At 38.9% G+C, this 17,915-nt stretch overlaps 1 protein-coding gene across 1 annotated transcript in view; it reads left to right on the top strand.

Annotated features, from left to right (window-relative positions):
* The first annotated feature begins 13,242 nt into the window (after positions 1-13,242).
* LOC138739095 (uncharacterized) overlaps positions 13,243-17,915 on the top strand; it is a 161,155-nt gene continuing 156,482 nt past the window's right edge. The window contains exons 1-2 of the mRNA XM_069890569.1: positions 13,243-14,813; positions 17,667-17,763. Of these exons, the coding sequence (XP_069746670.1) occupies positions 13,485-14,639 (1,155 nt within the window). The 5' untranslated portion in view covers positions 13,243-13,484 and the 3' untranslated portion in view covers positions 14,640-14,813; positions 17,667-17,763. The remainder of the gene's footprint in view (positions 14,814-17,666; positions 17,764-17,915) is intronic.

The following is a 17,915-nucleotide window of genomic DNA, read 5'->3' as shown; positions in this document are numbered from 1 at the left end:
TGGGCCACCCGTGGGAAAGTGCCCTACGAAGCTCCGAGCCCACTTCCTGGACAGCCGCAGCATCGACACTGGCTTCTTGAAGCTAGGCGAATAACCAGCAACTGGGTCAGCGGCCATCACGACAATGCCGAGTGGACAGTGGGGGATCACGTTAATTTCAACTTCTCACATACAGGACCTGGGGAATATTTTTATGCCAATTTTTTGGGGAAAAATCTGGATCTTGTATGTCATCAAATACAGTAGGACACAGATCATCTAGATCTCATTAATGAGTGATAGATTCTCAAATATCCACACAGCGTAACTGGCACAGGAGGCCATGGTAATTACACTTTGTGCAACTTCAGTTTCTGCTATTCTTCATTCTAGTTTTAAAAATATTGCTCAAGACTTGAGCCATGTTCACAGAACTGTCCATATATTCCCAGAGTGAATTAATCATTGATGGGAATTTCCACTCATTTTTCTCATTTGCTGATCTTTCCCTGAAGCAACAAATCAGTGGTTCTCAACCTTTTTTTTCCATACCACCTTAAAAAATCCATTACGAACCACAGAGCACCTGTGCCTGTACCTACGGGTCCTAGAACGTTTCCATCAGCGCTGTCTCCGCTCCATCCTCAACATTCATTGGAATGACTTCATCACCAATATCGAAGTACTCGAGCTGGCAGAGTCAGCAAGCATCGAATCAATGGTGCTGAAGACCCAACTGCGTTGGGTGGGTCACGTCTCCAGAATGGAGGACCATCGCCTTCCCAAGATCGTGTTCTATGGCGAGCTCTCCACTTGCCACCGAGACAGAGGTGCACCAAAGAAGAGGTACAAGGACTGCTTAAAGAAATCTCTTGGTGCCTGCCACATTGACCACCGCCAATGGGTTGATATCGCCTCCAACCGTGCATCTTGGCGCCTCACAATTCGGCGGGCAGCAACCTCCTTTGAAGAAGACCGCAGAGCCCACCTCACTGACAAAAGGCAAAGGAGGAAAAACCCAACACCCAACCCCAACCAACTAATTTTCCCTTGCAACCACTGCAACCGTGCCTGCCTGAACCGCATTGGATTTGTCAGTCACCAACGAGCCTGTAGCAGACGTGGACGTACCCCTCCATAAATCTTCGTCCGCGAAGCCAAGCCAAAGACTTAAGGTGGTACGAGTGGAGAACAAAAGGTTGAGAACCACAAAATGGCATGTTTTGAAAAAGCTTTTGAAATTCACCCGGGAACTGGTTACTGCACCTTAATCTAACCAGGAAATATTATTTTTGAATGAACATTTCAGTAATTTAAAATTGGTAATAATGACACTGCAGCTTAGTATTTATTTTTTGCATTCTTTAATCAAAATTTAATAAGTGGCCAGTCTTAAATATCTTAAAGAATTTAAATAAACTGTAAAAACGTTGTTTTGTGTTTAAAAAAATTGTGTTTTAAAAACTGTTCTGTTGTAGAACATAGAACAGTACAATATAGAAACAGGCCCTTCAGCCCCCTATGTCTGCACCAAACATAATACCAAATTAAACTTAGATGACATATTCAGGAGATTATCTAGTAACATTTTGAATGCTACTATAGCATCCGTTTACACAACTACCCCGGAAGCCTGTTCCAGGCACATATCATTCAGTGTATGTGGTGGTGGGGGGTATTACCCTATGCATTTCCTTTTACCATTCCCCCCTCACCTTAAACACACATCCTTTAGTGTTTGACATTTTATCCTGGGGATAAGAGTCTGCCTGCCTACCCTAGCCTCTCATAATTTTGTCAGCTTCTGTAAGGTCTCCCGCTCAGAATTTGATGCTCCAGAGGAACTCCCCAAGTGCACCCAGCCTCTCCTTGTACCTCAGACACTCGAATCCTATTGAATCCTTTCTGTCCTCCTTCTAATGCATCCACCTGCTTCCTGTAAAGGAGGGACCCAGAATTGTCCTGGTGCAGCCAAATTAAAGTTTTCTATAGCTGTAAAATGATTTTTACATGTCCTCAATGCCCTGACAAATGAAGGTAAGCATGCCATTATGCCTTCTTTAACCCTAGCAAGTTGCATCACTACTTTCAGGGACCTATGGATCTGGAGCCCCAGATTCCTCTCTGCATTAATGCTTTTAAGAGTCCTGCCATTCACTATATACTTTCCCTTTGTTTTTGAACTCCTTATATGCAACACCTGAAACTCCATATGGCATTTCTCTGCCCAAATCTGTAATGAGTCAATATCCTGCTTGGTCCTTTCTTAGCCTTCTACACTAGCCACAACGTCTACAGCCATTGTGTTATTTGCAAACTTGTTGTAGCGCGTTGAATGACTCAAATACTTGCTGACTCAAACCAAAGCTTTTATTACCAAAAGACTGGAGCGCAGTACATCAAGGTCGACCAGTCCCGACTGACCTGGGTCTGGTTAGGAGTAGCCCTTTAATGACCTGCCAGTAGGTGTGGCTACAGCTCTCAGCCAATCACTACTACTATATGTAAATATCTACATTGGTGATAGTGTCCTGTACTATCACACTTCTTAACCCTCTCACATTTTTATTCATCAAAGTGATTATTATACGTCACAAATAATAGGGGTCCCAACATTGCTCTCTGCTGAACACCACTGGTCATGGACCTCCAGCCAGAATAACACCCTTTCACCACTACCATCTGTCTTCTATGGGCAGGCCAATCTGGAACCCAAACTATCATTTTGCTGTGGATTCCTTCCATCTTCACTTTCTGGATCAACCTACCAGAATAACTTGTAAAATGCCCTTAATATCATGGCAGATTTATTTTGCCAGTGATGAGAAGGCTGGAGCAACTTAGCAGATCAGGCAGAATCCAGAAGTAGAAATAGTTAATGTTGTGGGTCAGGTCCCTTTATCGAGACTGAAAGAATTATATCAAGGTGGGTAAAGGTAGGAGGGGGAAGGAGTTGAGAGCGATGATGTATTGGACAGAAAATAGGAGAGGCAGGTGCAGGCAGAGAGTTGGGGGGGGGGGGGGGGAGGGCGGTAGAGATAAAAAGTAAGAATGGGAGTAAACAGAGGAACCTGATAAGGTGGAAGTTACCTAAGATTAGAAAAAAAAGTTGTTTCTTTCATTGGGTTAAAGGCTGACCAGGAGGGATATCTGAAGTTTACGTGGGGTTTCACACTGGTGATGGTGAGGCTGAAAACCAGCGTGTCCATTTGGGAATGGGAAGGCAATTAAAATAGTTGGCTGCAGGGAGTTCTGGCTTGGATTTCCAGTCAGTGTGGAGGTGCTCAACGAAGTAGCCACCCCATCTTCGAATGTAGAATACAGAGTGAATGTATGTCAAAATGGAAACTTAAGACACAGTTTCCTTCACAGGCACAATTTGCCTGCAGCATCACCGTCTGTATCCTGAACAGAAATATCAACAAGCTGCACTTTGAGGACAACAGTAATATTTACCAAAAAAAAAATCATCCTATGCAGATTGATGACATATTTGCATTTTTATTTCTTTTTATGTTTATAGTTGGATATTGATTAGTCAGTGGTATACAGGATGATCCAATTCCCCGTCTGTCACACTTCTTGGAGGTTTGTGAGGACACTTGGACCATATTGTCCTGGAAGAGACATTTTGTTGAGGACTTCAAGGATAAGTGGGTCTTCCCCTTTTGGATATGCTCCTTAACAATCCTGCATCCCTCAACCCTTGCCCTGTATCAATGAAACCACCATCACACCATCCCCACCTCTCTGTCCAAACCTCCACCAATCTGACCCTTTATTTGATACCTTGATTTTCAAGGTCATGCCCTGTGTCAAAGTAACTATTGTTCTTTTTGTAAAAATGTATTTTATTCAGAACAAATGCAGTTAACATATTTGGCTGATGTCATTATCTATATTCACTGTACCAACCAATTCAATACATTCCTATTAATCCTTTGACTCAGACATCAGATTAGGGTAGTGTTTGAGAGGCTATTGCACAGGGGCTAGTTCATCAGTGTCCAGTGCTGGCAGCAACTTAGGATGTGGTCCTTCTTCATAGTGCCTCATGTCCATGACTCCCTCTGCCAGCACAGTAGCCATCTGACATTCATCCTGGATATAAATGAGTGCATATGACTGGCATTCGATCACTTCATGTTAAGTTTGTTGGGTGTGCTTTTGGCAGCTGTTCTGCACATTTATCTTCTGTTTTTTTGTTCATTTGGTAAAAATATAAATAATCATGCAGAGGTTCATTGTGGCTGGTGTTGTAACAGTTTCCAGCAGTAACTCATTACACTAACTATGGGATCTCAGCAACATCAAGGGAGCATGCCAAAAAGTTCTATTCTGTTGTCCCGGTGATAGTGAACTTTTGATGTAAACACCCATTACTTAAAACACAACGCCTATTGCTATTGATTATTACAGAATATAGAACACAGAACTTTTAATGCGGTGTACAAAAAAATCATTCACTCCCAGACCTGCTTAAAGTTCTATCTGATTGTAAAAGTAAAGGATCCATTATTGTCATATAATACTAAATTTATAATGTAACATAGAGGAAATTCTTCCGTAAGGAAGACAGAGAGTTGCCACTTTGTCCAGCACCCCCTCACAGAAATGAGGCCCCAGCAAGGATCAAACTCACAACCCCTGATTTGCATTGCTCTAACCACTGAGCTATCAGAGCCTCCTATAAGAGTGCTGTGAATACTCTGCAGCAATTCGTTCATTCCCTTCTTCACCTCTGCCACTCGATTTCTAAAATGGACACAATCTCACTTTAATTTTGCATGAATTGATTTTCACTGTATTACTGCTGCAAAACAACAAATTTTGTGACATGTTCATGACGATAAATTCTGATTCTGTAGTTTTATAAACCAAGCAGTAAACATTCTACCTAGATGACCTGGGTTTTGATGACACGACATATGTTCATATTGTATTATGAGGAACAGGTTATCCTGACCAGTATGAATGACCTATATATCCTTTTAGCAACTGTAAACTTGCCCCTCACCTGGTGAATTGAAGTTGCTTTTAATCAGTTGGCATAACTTTAATTTTGTATAGATATAAACATTTATAAATAAATGTTCTTATTGCACCTCACCCCACCCCCTCTCCCTTTTTGGAAAAATAAATTGAGGTCCACTTTTTATTTGGAAATAAAATAAAATTTGTCTTGGCCATATTGAGGGATTGGCTTTGAACTCATCGTCTTTTCTGACATGTGTTTGCCCTAATAATGCAGCTTTGTCTGTTGACTTGGCCAAACGTAATGGGCCAGAATGTAAGTTTTGGTTTTCAGTGCACCTTGGAAGTGCACTGGAGGTCAATCTTGTTGCACACTGTGATGGAATGGTTTTGGGAGAGAAATTGGTAAAATTAGAGAGGGTTACATATATACATACACTTTAAAACAGATCTTATTTGAAATACTGAATAATTCATATTCAGTGACTTTACAGAAACTATGGAGAATACTATGCACATTTCACAAGTAGGTGCTAATTGAAATGATGTCATGAAATGCATGGACTATTGTCTTGGAAGAACAACCAGAGCCAGGTTGTGTTTTGGTCCTTTTTGCAAGGCTTTTGACTTCTCTGCAACATGCTCACTCAGAGGTCATTGAGAATTTTTAAAAATCCGAAACAACAGATGGAACAGACGACTGACTCCTATTGTTTGCTGGAGAAGGTCAGGGGTCTTGAAAGTGAGAGAGAGAAGGACATGCTGCTGGCAATTTTGACTAAGATAGAGAGAGAGAGATAGAGAGAGAGAGAGAGAGAGAGAGAGAGACAGACAGACAGACAGACAGACAGACAGACAGAAGGGACACTTGGACTGTGTGTGACACAGAAAGCGGTAACAAGGCAGGAGAAGCTTGTTGGAATTGAATCGGAAGCTCCAGACTGGCGGATGGCTGGAAGTGCTATCTGTCTGATGTTTCTCTTGGAATAAGAGGAATAGAAAGGAAATCTGTGATAGCCTGAAAGAAAGAGGTTATCATCTGGAGAACCCTGATGGGGCAAGTTTCATCAGCAAGACATTGAGGAGACTAATGGTGGTACCTCAGTTATGGAAGTCCTAGAACATCACATCTCTCTCTGCAAACCTACAAGAACCTTCCTGAACTGTAAACATTTACCTTTCGAGCACCAAAGCCTGGTGAACTTTATACATGTTAAATTCTGTGCACAGTATAAGAATTGCTTGCAACCAGTGAACTTGGAAGAATGAGAAGTGAGAATGAACTGTGAACCAAAGAACTTTTCTTAAATTTACATACACATTACATACACGTGCACTTAGAATTAGAAGGCGATTAAGTTAGGTTAGTTAAGTTAATAGTGATAAGTTAAAGTTTGATTCTTTTTTAATGTTTAAAGATAATTAAAAACAACTTTTGTTTAAGTAACTATTTGTTGTGTTGAATATCTATTGCTGCTGGATTTTGGGGTCCTTTGGGCTCGTAACAAGACGATCTTCTTCTCTGTTGTTGGAGTCACCACTGAGGAGAGTGATGGCTCCAGATCTTGCCAAGCTGTATGGGTTTTGTATCTGCACTGACAGCTTTACACCAGAAATCCCGGAGGTGCAAGCAAATCCCATTTACTTGAGTGGAGTCATTGACTTTCAGTAAACAGGAGAAAATTCAAGTTAAGCCTCTCTGTATATTTTCCTTTATTTTGTTTTTCTTCATATTTATTTAATTTACTCTATGATTGCTTGCATTGACTTGACCTAAAACTCCATGGTAGATGGAGAATCTAAATTCAAGTAATTAAATTAATCTGCTTCAGCAATTTTCAGCTTCAGTACCAGTAAAGATGCTTAACCCAAAAATTCAACTATTCATTGATGTGCTTCAGAGGAAAAAAAACCTGCTATCCTTCCTGTAACACCAGACCAATCAATTGGTTAACTGTCTTGTCAGTTCAAGGGGATTAAGGAATGTACAATAAATGTCAGCATTGCCAATGACATCTGATGCCATGAACAAATAAATAAGTGAGAAGCACCTGGGTGCTTCTCTGGATGCCATCTATTCAAGAGTGACATCCAGAGGACCAAGCTGTTGTTGCATGTATTCCAGCCATCTTCATTGCTGATTCTATCCCTGCCCTCCTCGGGACCTGCTCTCCCAAATGCCCACATGGGAACTCAGGCAATTTGGCCACTGTGAATCAGCAAAGATTGCCCATTGCCTACTGTTCTATGATAGAAACTTTGTGACTGATTATGAAACATCCCCCTCCTCGAAATATTTTTCCTTTGCTAAACCATGCTTATGTGAAATGCAGCACCTTTAATAAAATATTGACAAGATGGGAAGTTATCCTTGAGATTCTTCCAATTGCTACATTTCCTCCTGTACTCCAAGACCTGTGAAATTCAGACTTACTCTTTCCTTTTGATTTTGCACGTATCACGAGCTTGTTATTCTTTGCACTGTGGTGGACTATATTCAATAGAATATATTCAATAGAATTTTGAAGTGGCAGCTTTTCATTTTTTGATCAGATTGTTTAAGGATTTATTTTTACACAAGAACAGTTTTATTCGTGTTTACCTCATCATTTAATGCAATATTTTCACATGGGGGATTTATACTCTGGTTACCAGTAGCTGCTATTTGAATCCACTTATTCATGTGGCTGAGTTTAGGCATTTCAATGTGGGTTTTGGAGGAGGCATAGTGGAAGAGGGATTTAAATCCAGGGGACCTGGCATTGTGGCATGAATCGGCCTTTAACTGATCTTGAGTTAAATATGCAGGATCTCCTTGGATGTGACTATTTGCATCCTTCACTTGCTGTTGTTATCTAACTTGATGTCTATATGTAAACAAGTTATCCAGGTTTTGCAGTCATATTTTCGTCTGGCCTATTTCCGAGGCTTCCTGAAACATGTCACAATAAAGTCAGAGAAATGTGTGAATATTTTCTGATCTTCCATAGCTGGTGAAAGGGTTCATTCATAGTATGGGGTTACTTTATATAGGAATCTTTTATTCCATGGAGCTACAGAGGTTGGGTTTGCATTTTGGAGTTCAACACTAATGTTACCAATTCTTTTAATATTTGGACTTTCAATATGGATTTGGGACATTAGGACCAGCATTAGGCTATACCTAAAGATGGAGATCTACTAGAGATAAGGATCAGCTCAGAGACGCACAACCCAATCCTTTTGTTTGTAAGATTCCAAGTTCTGGAATCCCCTTTCCAAACCCTGCCTTCTTTTTTTCATTCAAGATACGTCAGTCTATTTGACCTGACTTTAGTCATATGCCCTAACATTGTGAGGTTGTTTGGAGACAGTTTTTGTCTATTTGCATTCTGTGAAGCCACTTGTGAACAATTTAAATTTAGACATACAGTATGGTAACAGGCGATTCCGGCCTCCCCATTACACTAAATTGACCTAGAAACCTTGTACTAAGTTTAGAACAATGGGAGGAAACTGGAGCACCTAGGGGAGAATGTGTAAACTCCTTAACGACAATGCCAGATTCGAACCTGGCCACTGGCTCTGTAACAGCAGTCCGCTAACTGCTATGCTAACTGTGCCATCCAATGCTTTAAAGATGCTATACAGGATGTATATTTCCATACTTGGGACTTAGGGATCTACAAACCATGTCATAATGCTATTGAGAGGACTGTGTTTAAAATTTGTTCTCCTTATGAAAGATTGTGTTCTTTGATTCCCTCCCACATTCCAAAGGTGTGAAGGGTGATGAAGTAATTGGCTTGTGCAAACTGCCCCTCATGTGGACATGCATTAGAATCTGGAGTTGTTGTTGGGAATAAAAATGGGATTAAAATAAATGAGTGGTTAATGGTTGGTGTAGACTCAGTTGGCTGAAGGACCTGTTTCTGTGGTCTATGTCTACATAACTCCTGATGTCTGGCAGCTTTTTGGCAGAATTTGGATTTCTATGATGGCTTTAAACATCATCCCCATTGAGGTTCAGCCTCACAAAATGGTAAACAAAACATAGTGTGGGTGCTAAATGTTGTATCACTTATTCTATGCAAGAAGGTATCTCTGTATCCAATCTATGTGATGCCTGTTTCCATTACTTGATTTCCACATTCATTGTTGTTCAAGCTTTTCATGGACATCAAAGCAAAGGGCAGTCATATAGGTAAAGAGGTTATTATTTTATAGCAGTGGTTTTCAAACTGCCCCCCTAAATTCACATGCCACCTTAAGCAATTCCTATGCCTTAAGTTTTCTGTGAATGGTAAGAGATTGCTTAAGGTGGTATGTGAGTGGCAAGGGAAGGTTGAAAACCATTGCTCTTGATGCAATTGTTATTGAAATATTTTGTATGATAAAATTTGTCATTGGCCTACTTCCTTTGGAGTTATGAAACTGTGCACATAATGAGTCAATTAGGGATGATTAAAACAGTGGTTTTCAAACTTTTTATTTCCACTCACATACCACCTTAACCAATCCCTTACTAATCACAGAGCCCTGATGGAATAGGGATTACTTCAGGTGGAATGTGAGCTTGGAACATTGATTATTTTGTCTAGATTGTTAATGATCTCTTTGGTGTCATGGAGTCATACAGCACAGAAGCAACTCCTTCCTCCATTCCCTCCACACTGATCATCAGATACTTTCTGTGTTATTATTTTTTTCTGTTCAACAAGGATCTACCAAATTCAGTGTAGAGTGCAAGAGTGGTTGGAATACCTACCGGTACATCACTGATCTGCTGGAGATCAGACAGTCTCTTGTTTGTTGGCTGTGGGATCTCAAAGGAATCCATCATTTGCATGTGCTCTGTTATGATGTGTGAAACACCAGGTGAAAGCCCAACTGGATTTCCTTCTGAGATCATCTGAGTTGGGTCCATGGATTGCTTGTCAGCCAGCTACATTACAATATGTGGGTCATGGGAACTACCTGTTGAAAATAAATGAATAAGTGGTGTCAAGGCCAGGAAGGTTCCTGTTACCATTAGGAACAGGAACAACATTTTAATCACTATTGAAATTAACATTCATAAACAAGATCAACCATGATATTTAGCTACCAGAGTTGAAATGCTCCAATTGGTCAATGGAAGTGAGATCCCATTTGATTCTGGGCCTCCTCTGCATTTGGTGTGAGATCTGTGGATAGATCCTATTGATTTTATCCCCCACCCGCCAACTATCTTGAGTTCCATGATCCTTCCTTTGTAAGAAAATGAAAAATAAACTAATGTCAATTAAATGGCATGATTTGGGGATTAGAGAATTTGTTGAACATAATTGTGGAAGGTGTGCTGGAATCCACCAGCTAGACAAGAGAATATTGTACATGAGTTAACCAAGGGTCTGTGAATGTTCAAGTTGAGAAACTATGTGTGTGTGTGTGTGTGTGTGTGTGTGTGTGTGTGTGTGTGTGTGTGTGTGTGTGTGTGTGTGTGTGTGTGTGTGGGGTTGTGTGAGTTTGAGTGAGTGTGTGTGAATGTGTGGGTGTTGTGTGTGTGAGTGTGGGTGTGTGTGAGTGAGTGAGTTTGTGTGTGAGAGTGTGTGTGTTTGAGTGTTTGTGAGTGTGTGTGTGAGTGGTGTGTGAGTGTGTGTGTGTGTGGGTGGGTGAGTGTCAGTGTGTGTGAGTGCATGTGTGTGTGTTTGTGTGAATGTGTGTGGGTGTGTGGGTGTGAGTGTGTGTGATTGTGGGTGTGAATATGTGGGTGTGTGTGTGTGAGGGTGTGTGTGCGAGTGTGTGAGTGAGTATGAGAGTGTGTGCATGTGAGTTTGAGTGTGACTGTGTGTGATTGTGTGTGAGTTTGAGTGTGAGTGTGAGTTTGTGTGTGTGAGAGTGTGTGTGTGGGGTTGTGTGTGATTATGGGTGTGAGTGTGAATGTGTGTGGAGCATGTGTGTAGGTGAGTGTGAGTGAGTGTGAATGTGTGTGAGTGTGTGTGTTTCTGTGTGTGTGAGTGTGGGTGTGTGTATGTGTGTGTGTGTGTGTGTGTAGCTGTGAGTGGGTGTGAATGTTGGTGTGTGAGTGTAGGTGTGTGTATGGGGGTTTGTGGATGAGTGTGTGTGTGAGTGAGTTTGAGTGTGAGAGTGAGTGTGTGTGATGGGTCTATGTATGTGAGTGTGGGTATGAATGTGGGTGTGGGTGTGTGTGCATGCGTGTGTGACTGTGTGTGAATGTGTGCATGTGTGTGTGATTTGGGTGTGAGTGTGTCTGTGTATGGATGTGTGTGTGTGTGAGGGTATGTGTTTGTGTGTGGGTGAGTGAGTGTGTGTGTGTGTGTGTGTGTGTGTGTGAGTGTGTGTGTGTGTGTGTGTGTGTGTGTGTGTGTGTGTGTGTGTGAGTGGTAATTCGATCAATTTGATCCCTCTGGCTTTTAATTGTGGACCAAGCCGTATTATTCACAAATGCCATTTCAAGCATTTTTAGAACATTTTACCAAAAAATTATTAAGCATCTCAAAGTTTTTAATGTCTAAGTTACCTGTTTGTATACCAATAACACTTCATGTTAATATGAGTTAGGCTTAGTTTCAATGTGCAATAAGTTTTTTTTAAGTTTGCTTCACCACTTGATAGGCATCTGATTGTGACTAATTCTTTAGATGCTTTATTGTCAACTGAAATCTTGGGGGGCGTGGCAAGATGGCGTAGATTCTAGACGTGTGATCTCGACCTCTCTGGCCGGACTTTTAAGTAACCATTTTTAACCCCTTGTTTTCAAGTTTAAACTTTTTAAATTTTAGTTTAAATTATTAAGGAACTGTTGTGGCCATCTCAAGTGCAGAAGAAGTTACATTTTCAAGGTGTTGATGATTTGGGGTCTAAACAACTTGCTGGAGCTTCAGGTTTAACTTCCTTAGTGCCTAAAGCACAAAGACTGCCTGTGGGGGCTGAAAAAAAAATGTCTACCACTCACCAAGTGAAGGATGGTGCTGGAATTACCTGTTCTCTGGACGAAGGTGCGTGTTCCCAAGAAGTGGATCCCGATTTTGGAAGCTTTTCGATTTTAATGGAGGGAGCACGCAGGAAGACGACTCCATTGTCTGAAATGCTTCAGGAAGCATTCCAACCTGAAGATATCGATCTCCTCCGTGATTTTGTGAAAAAACAAGGAGCTGCGGGGGGAGACCAGTGTCGACCGCCTAGGGAAGTTCGGGTGCCGTCACTGGGAGTCCAAACCCGCAGTAAAACCGTTAAAATGCCTTTTGTTGAGTTGCAGCAGGAGCTGCAGTTACTTGGTTCTGCCACTACATCAGAGAAAGCAGGGCTGAGCTTTTCTGAGCTACAATGTAAGCAGTTAAATGCTGTCATCCAGCCTATAATGAATGAGCTGGCTCAAATGAATGTTAGTAATAAGTTCAGAATTGAATACAGTTAAAGCACGTGTGGAAGCATCTTGTGAAGATTTAAAAAAATTTCAGTCTGCTTTTTTGGAATGTAAACAGCAAGTGGCTTCTAATACAGAAAAAGTGTTGAAGGTTGAAAAATCCGTTATAGAATTGCGAGAACGTGAGAAGGAGTTAGAGAGGAAAATAGACTACTTGGAGAATCAAAGCAGAAGGCATAATCTGAAAATTGTCAGTTTGCCAGAAGGTATGGAAGGACAAGATCCTCTTCGTTTTTTTAAAGACTGGATCTCACAAGTACTAGGGCAAGATTTTTTTCTGGAGGCTTGGTATTGGAAAGAGCTCATAGAGCTTTAAGAAGAACACCTTTACCTGGTCAACCACCGAGACCTATAATAATTCGATGTTTGAATTATTTGGACAGAGAAGCAATACTACAAAATGCAAGACAACGACAAACTCCGTTATTGATTCTGAGTAGCAGAGTTTTTGTAAATCCTGATTTGAGTCAAGAGGTCTTTTAATGTCGACGTCGATTTAATCCAGTCAAAGAAGTTTTGTGGAGTAAAGGTTATAAGTCTACTTTTCGCTATCTGGCAGTGTTGAAGGTGTTTTATGGAGACTATCAATCTCGGTTTTTTGAGAATGATCGTGAAGCAATGATTTTAGCTGATTCATTGCCAGAAATAAGAGGACAAAGACGTAGTCCACCATTGTCTCCTAAAGACAAATGATATTTTGATGTTATTCTTTGTTCGGCTAGGGAGGGAGAGATTTGCTCTAAGTTCTATTAGTCATCAGCCACTGGTGGGTGATCCACACCCAAATTTTGTTTAGGGATTACTACCTTTTGGTAGTTTTTTTTTGCAGGGGGGGGGGGGGTTTAATTTAAAAAAAAAAATTTTTTTAGGGGGGCGTGGCAAGATGGCGTAGGGAACAGACGTGCCTTCCAGACCTCTCCTGACTCTGATTTATTGTTTTGTCTTTAAGTGCCCGTTAAAGTTCTTTTAAAAGTTTATAAATAATAAGAGGTGTTGGATTAGTGCCTAATGGTTTATATGCAAAAAAAAAGGTAAAAGAAAATATCAACAGACTGTTAAAAAACTACATTTTCCGAAATTGTCTGAGCCTACTTGTTTACAAGAAGCCAGGTCTCAACGTAGAATGGATCCAAAGGAGGACGTGCAGAGTTCGGCATTGAAGCTTCGTTTTAAGCCGGTGAGGCTCTCTGAAGGTCGCACTCAACAGCTTTCAGAACAAGAGGCTGGACGGGTGCCAGTGTTTCGCACGGTGGCCACTGCAGGTGTTGTTGCTGAGGCTTTGACAGCTGGGGCGCCACCAGCTGGAGAGTTAAAGAGTTGTCATTCGACTGCTATAGTGGTGGCGCTGCAAAATGCATCTTCAATTACAACGGTTTTTCCAGACATCGATTCAGGGAAGATGATTAAAGAGATTTGGCTTAAAGATAACCCTGATCTTCAGTCTCCTGGCATTGCTGGGGGGACTTTGAGAGAGATTTTTATACGAAGTCAAACTGCTAGAAAAGATACTAAATTAAGGGAAGGGACAGAAGATCCCATGGTCTCTAAGAAACAGCAAGACCCCATTATGCATGAATCTACTTCTGTTGAAATGTCTGTTAAGGATCTTGAAGATAAGATATATTCTGTATCGAGTCACTTAGCTAATTTTGTGAACCTGTTTATTTCCAAGATTAATGCGATGGCGGAAGTCATTAATGGAGCTTTTAAGCTTGAAACCATTGAAAGATTTGAAATGTGTGATCAAGGTTTAGTCGATGCACAGGATCAACTGCAAGATGAAAATAGAATAATTGAAACATTGCAGATCCAAAATAAAAATTTAGCAAAAAAGGTTGATTATTTGGAGAATCAATCTAGACGGAACAACGTGAAAATTGTTGGTTTGCCAGAAGGCATAGAAGGACCAGATCCAAGAAAATTTTTTACTGAATGGATTCCACGAGTGTTAGGACAGGATAAATTCCCTGAAGGTTTAATACTGGAATGTGCTCATAGAGTTTTAAGAAGAAAATCTTTTTCAGGACAGAATCCAAGATCTGTTTTGATCCGTTGTTTAAACTATTGTGACAGAGAGACAATTTTACGTACGGCTATTAGAAATGCCCAGCAAAATAGATCTCCTTTGATGGTTCAGAATAATCCTGTTTTCTTCTATCAAGATTTGAGTCAAGAAATTATGTTTCAACGACGCAAATTTAATTCTGTGAAAGAACGGTTGTGGAAAAAAAGACATAAGGGAACATTCAGGTATTCTGCAGTACTGAAGATTTTTTAGGATGGAAATTAGCCAAAGTTCTTTGACAATCCTAAAGAGGTTATGGACTTTGCTCAGTCTCTACCAATCATGCAGTTTCAGGAATGATGTAGTCCTTCAAGGTCTCCAAAGAGAATAGAGATGTAAGGTGGGATCCAGTTTTTTAAAAGAAATGGAAGCAATGTGACCGAAGAGGTAACGTTGATTTAAAAAAATAAATCTTTTATCTTTTTTTTTGAGAAGAGTTTAAATAGTTTAAATAATGATGATAGCTTAATGAAATGGGAGTTGGGAGAGGGAACTGGGTGGGCATTAGTTTCCAGAAGTCATCAGCTACCTGTGAGTTATCTCACACCCAATATTTTGGGGGAGTTACCGCTTTGGACGGTTTAAACAGGAGGAGGTAGTTGTGACCTCTGACCTGTTTTTTTTTCTTTTTAATTTTTGGGTTAAGAAGTGAAGGTTTTTTTATTATTTTTTTTAAAATAAATAATTTTTTTTAACTCTTTTTGTTTTCTGATTGTAATTGAGAGGGAATTAGGAGGTTTTTTTTCCTCTCCTTTTTCTTCTCTTTTTTTTGGGGGGGTTCTCTTTTTTCTTTTTTAAGAGGATGATGTCACAGATAATAAGTCAAAAATTGAGGATGTTGAATTAGATGAAGAGGAAGATGAGGGGAAAGGAGATAAGAAGAAAAAGAAGAAAATTAAGTACAAATACATTGAGGGAGAAGAGTTTAATAAAATTAAGTTAATTTCGATAGAGAATTTTGAAGATGTTATAAATGGAGAATTTTATAAGAGTTTGAACTTTTTTCTTTTTTTTCTTCTTTTTTTATATAAGGGGAGGGGAAGGGAATAAAAAGTTTATCTGATTGTTTTTCTAAGGGATGTTTTTGTTCTCTCGATAAATTATAAAGGAAACTTGGTATTAATGGAAATTCTGTATTTATGTATTATTAATTATGATTTTTTGTATAACAGATATGTGGTTGATATATGATTTTAATATTTGAACTTAGTTTTAAAGTGGATTTCATTTGTTAAATACATGTATTATGTTTGATTTAAATATATGTTTAAGGGTATTATTTTAGTATTGATATTTTTTTTGTTGTTAGTAATTTTTTTTGTTGTTAAGTTTTATCCTTTTTTTGTAAGTGGGGTTTTTTCTATTTTATTTACAATATTGTTAATTAATTCTTCACTCTTTATTTTGGGGGGAGGGTTGGACTAATTTTAAATTAGATGATTAATGTTGTGTTATAATTATTGGGGGGGTAAATTTGTGTAGTTTAATGATGTAGTATTCTAATTTTTATTATCTTATTTTTTATTATTTCTTTAAATGTAATTTTTATTTTATTTATGTCATAAAATTTTAAATAAAATTTAAAAAAAATTTTTTACATTTTCATTTTATCTAGCCTTTAATTTGTGATTTTTTTTTCTTATCGGAGAGCCTATTTACATTGATTTGAGTTTTCATATAAAGATATTATTAGTCTTTAGTAATATTAGTAGATATGTCAAAGTTGAGGTTTGCTAATTTTAATGTTCGAGGTTTAAACAGTTCGATTAAGCATAAGCGAATTTTGGCATATATTAAGAAAATGAAAATTGATGTTGCCTTTTTACAAGAAACACATTTGAATGTCAAAGAAAGTATGAAATTGAAGAGGGACTGGGTAGGGCATGTATATTCTTCCTCATTTAATTCCAGGGCTAAAGGTGTAGCAATTTTGATACATAAGAATTTATCTTTTGAATTACAATCAATGGAGGAAAAGGCAGGATGTATTTTTAAATTGAATTGTAAGATTTTTAGTGAATTTTGGACTTTACTTAATATTTATGCCCCAAATGTAGATGATTTATTTCAGATGCATTTTTATATCTGGGTCAGGCTAATGATATAATGTTTTAGTTGGTGGTGATTTTAATTGTGTTTTGGAACCTTTATTAGATAAATCTCCAAAGAAAGTTAAGAAATCTAAAATGGCAGTTCAGGTTCAAGCGTTGACGAAAGATCTTATTTTAGTAGATATTTGGAGACGTCTAAATCTGACAGAGAAAGATTTCTCCTTTTACTCATCTAGACATGAATCGTTTCAAGGATTGACTTTTTTTTAGTATCGCCACATTTACAAGGGAAAATCCAATAAGCGGAATACAAAAGTAGGGTGATTTCAGATCATTCTTTGTTATATTTTACATATGCAACCTCTGAGAAAATTCAAGTGGCCGATCATTGGAGGTTTAATACTCACAGTTCGGCGGGCAGCAACCTCCTTTGAAGAAGATCGCAGAGCCCACTTCACTGACAAAAGACAAAGAAGGAAACACCCAACACCCAACCCCAACCAACCAATTTTCCCTTGCAACCGCTGCAACCGTGTCTGCCTGTCCCGCATCAGACTTGTCAGCCACAAACGAACCTGCAGCTGACGTGGACTTTACCCTTCCATAAATCTTCGTCCGCGAAGCCAAGCCAAAGAAAAAGAAAAGATTAATAAATATGGAATTTATTGATTTTTAAAAAAAAACAAATTAATTTTTTTTTAAAGAAAATTCTAATTCTGTTCAAAGTAAGTTTGTATTATGGGATGCTATGAATGCTTATTTGAGAGGACTAATAATTAGTTATACTTCTAAAATAAAAAAAGAATCGATTAAATCAGAGTCTTGAATTAGAGAAACAGATTGATGAGTTAGAAAAGGAATTTCAGAAAGATGCTACAGAAGATCAGAAAATAGAATTATCTAGGTTGAAACTGGAATATAATACTTTGCAATCTTATCAATTTGAATGTATGATTAATAGGACTAAACAACAGTATTATGAATGGGGAGAGAAAGCACATAAGGTATTGACATGGCAATTAAAGAAAGAACAGGTTTCGAGGACTATTAATGTTGTTAGACGGAATTCTCTTTTCACTGATAAACCTCGTGAGATTAATGATGAATTTTGTTCATTTTATAAAAAGTTATTGCTTTACCATCTGAAGGAAAACAAGAAAATTGATCGATTGATCTTTTTTTATCACAGTTGAATTTACCGACATTAGAGGATGCAGATATACAGGAGTTGGAAGCACCATTTACTGATTCAGAAATTAAAATGGCTATGATGGAAATGCCAAATGGTAAATCACCTGGTGATGATGGATTTTCGGTTGAATTTTATAAATTTTTTTATGATCAAATTTTTTATCATCAAGTTGGAGAACACTATGAATTACCTGAGTCTTGTTCTAGTGCTTTAATTATAGTAATCCCCCCAAAAAAGATAGAGATC

This window comes from Narcine bancroftii, chromosome 7 (genome assembly GCF_036971445.1).
Source record: "Narcine bancroftii isolate sNarBan1 chromosome 7, sNarBan1.hap1, whole genome shotgun sequence".
Taxonomy (NCBI): domain Eukaryota; kingdom Metazoa; phylum Chordata; class Chondrichthyes; order Torpediniformes; family Narcinidae; genus Narcine; species Narcine bancroftii.
The sequence above is the reverse complement of the archived record's forward strand: the minus strand, read 5'-3'. Positions and strand labels throughout refer to the sequence as shown.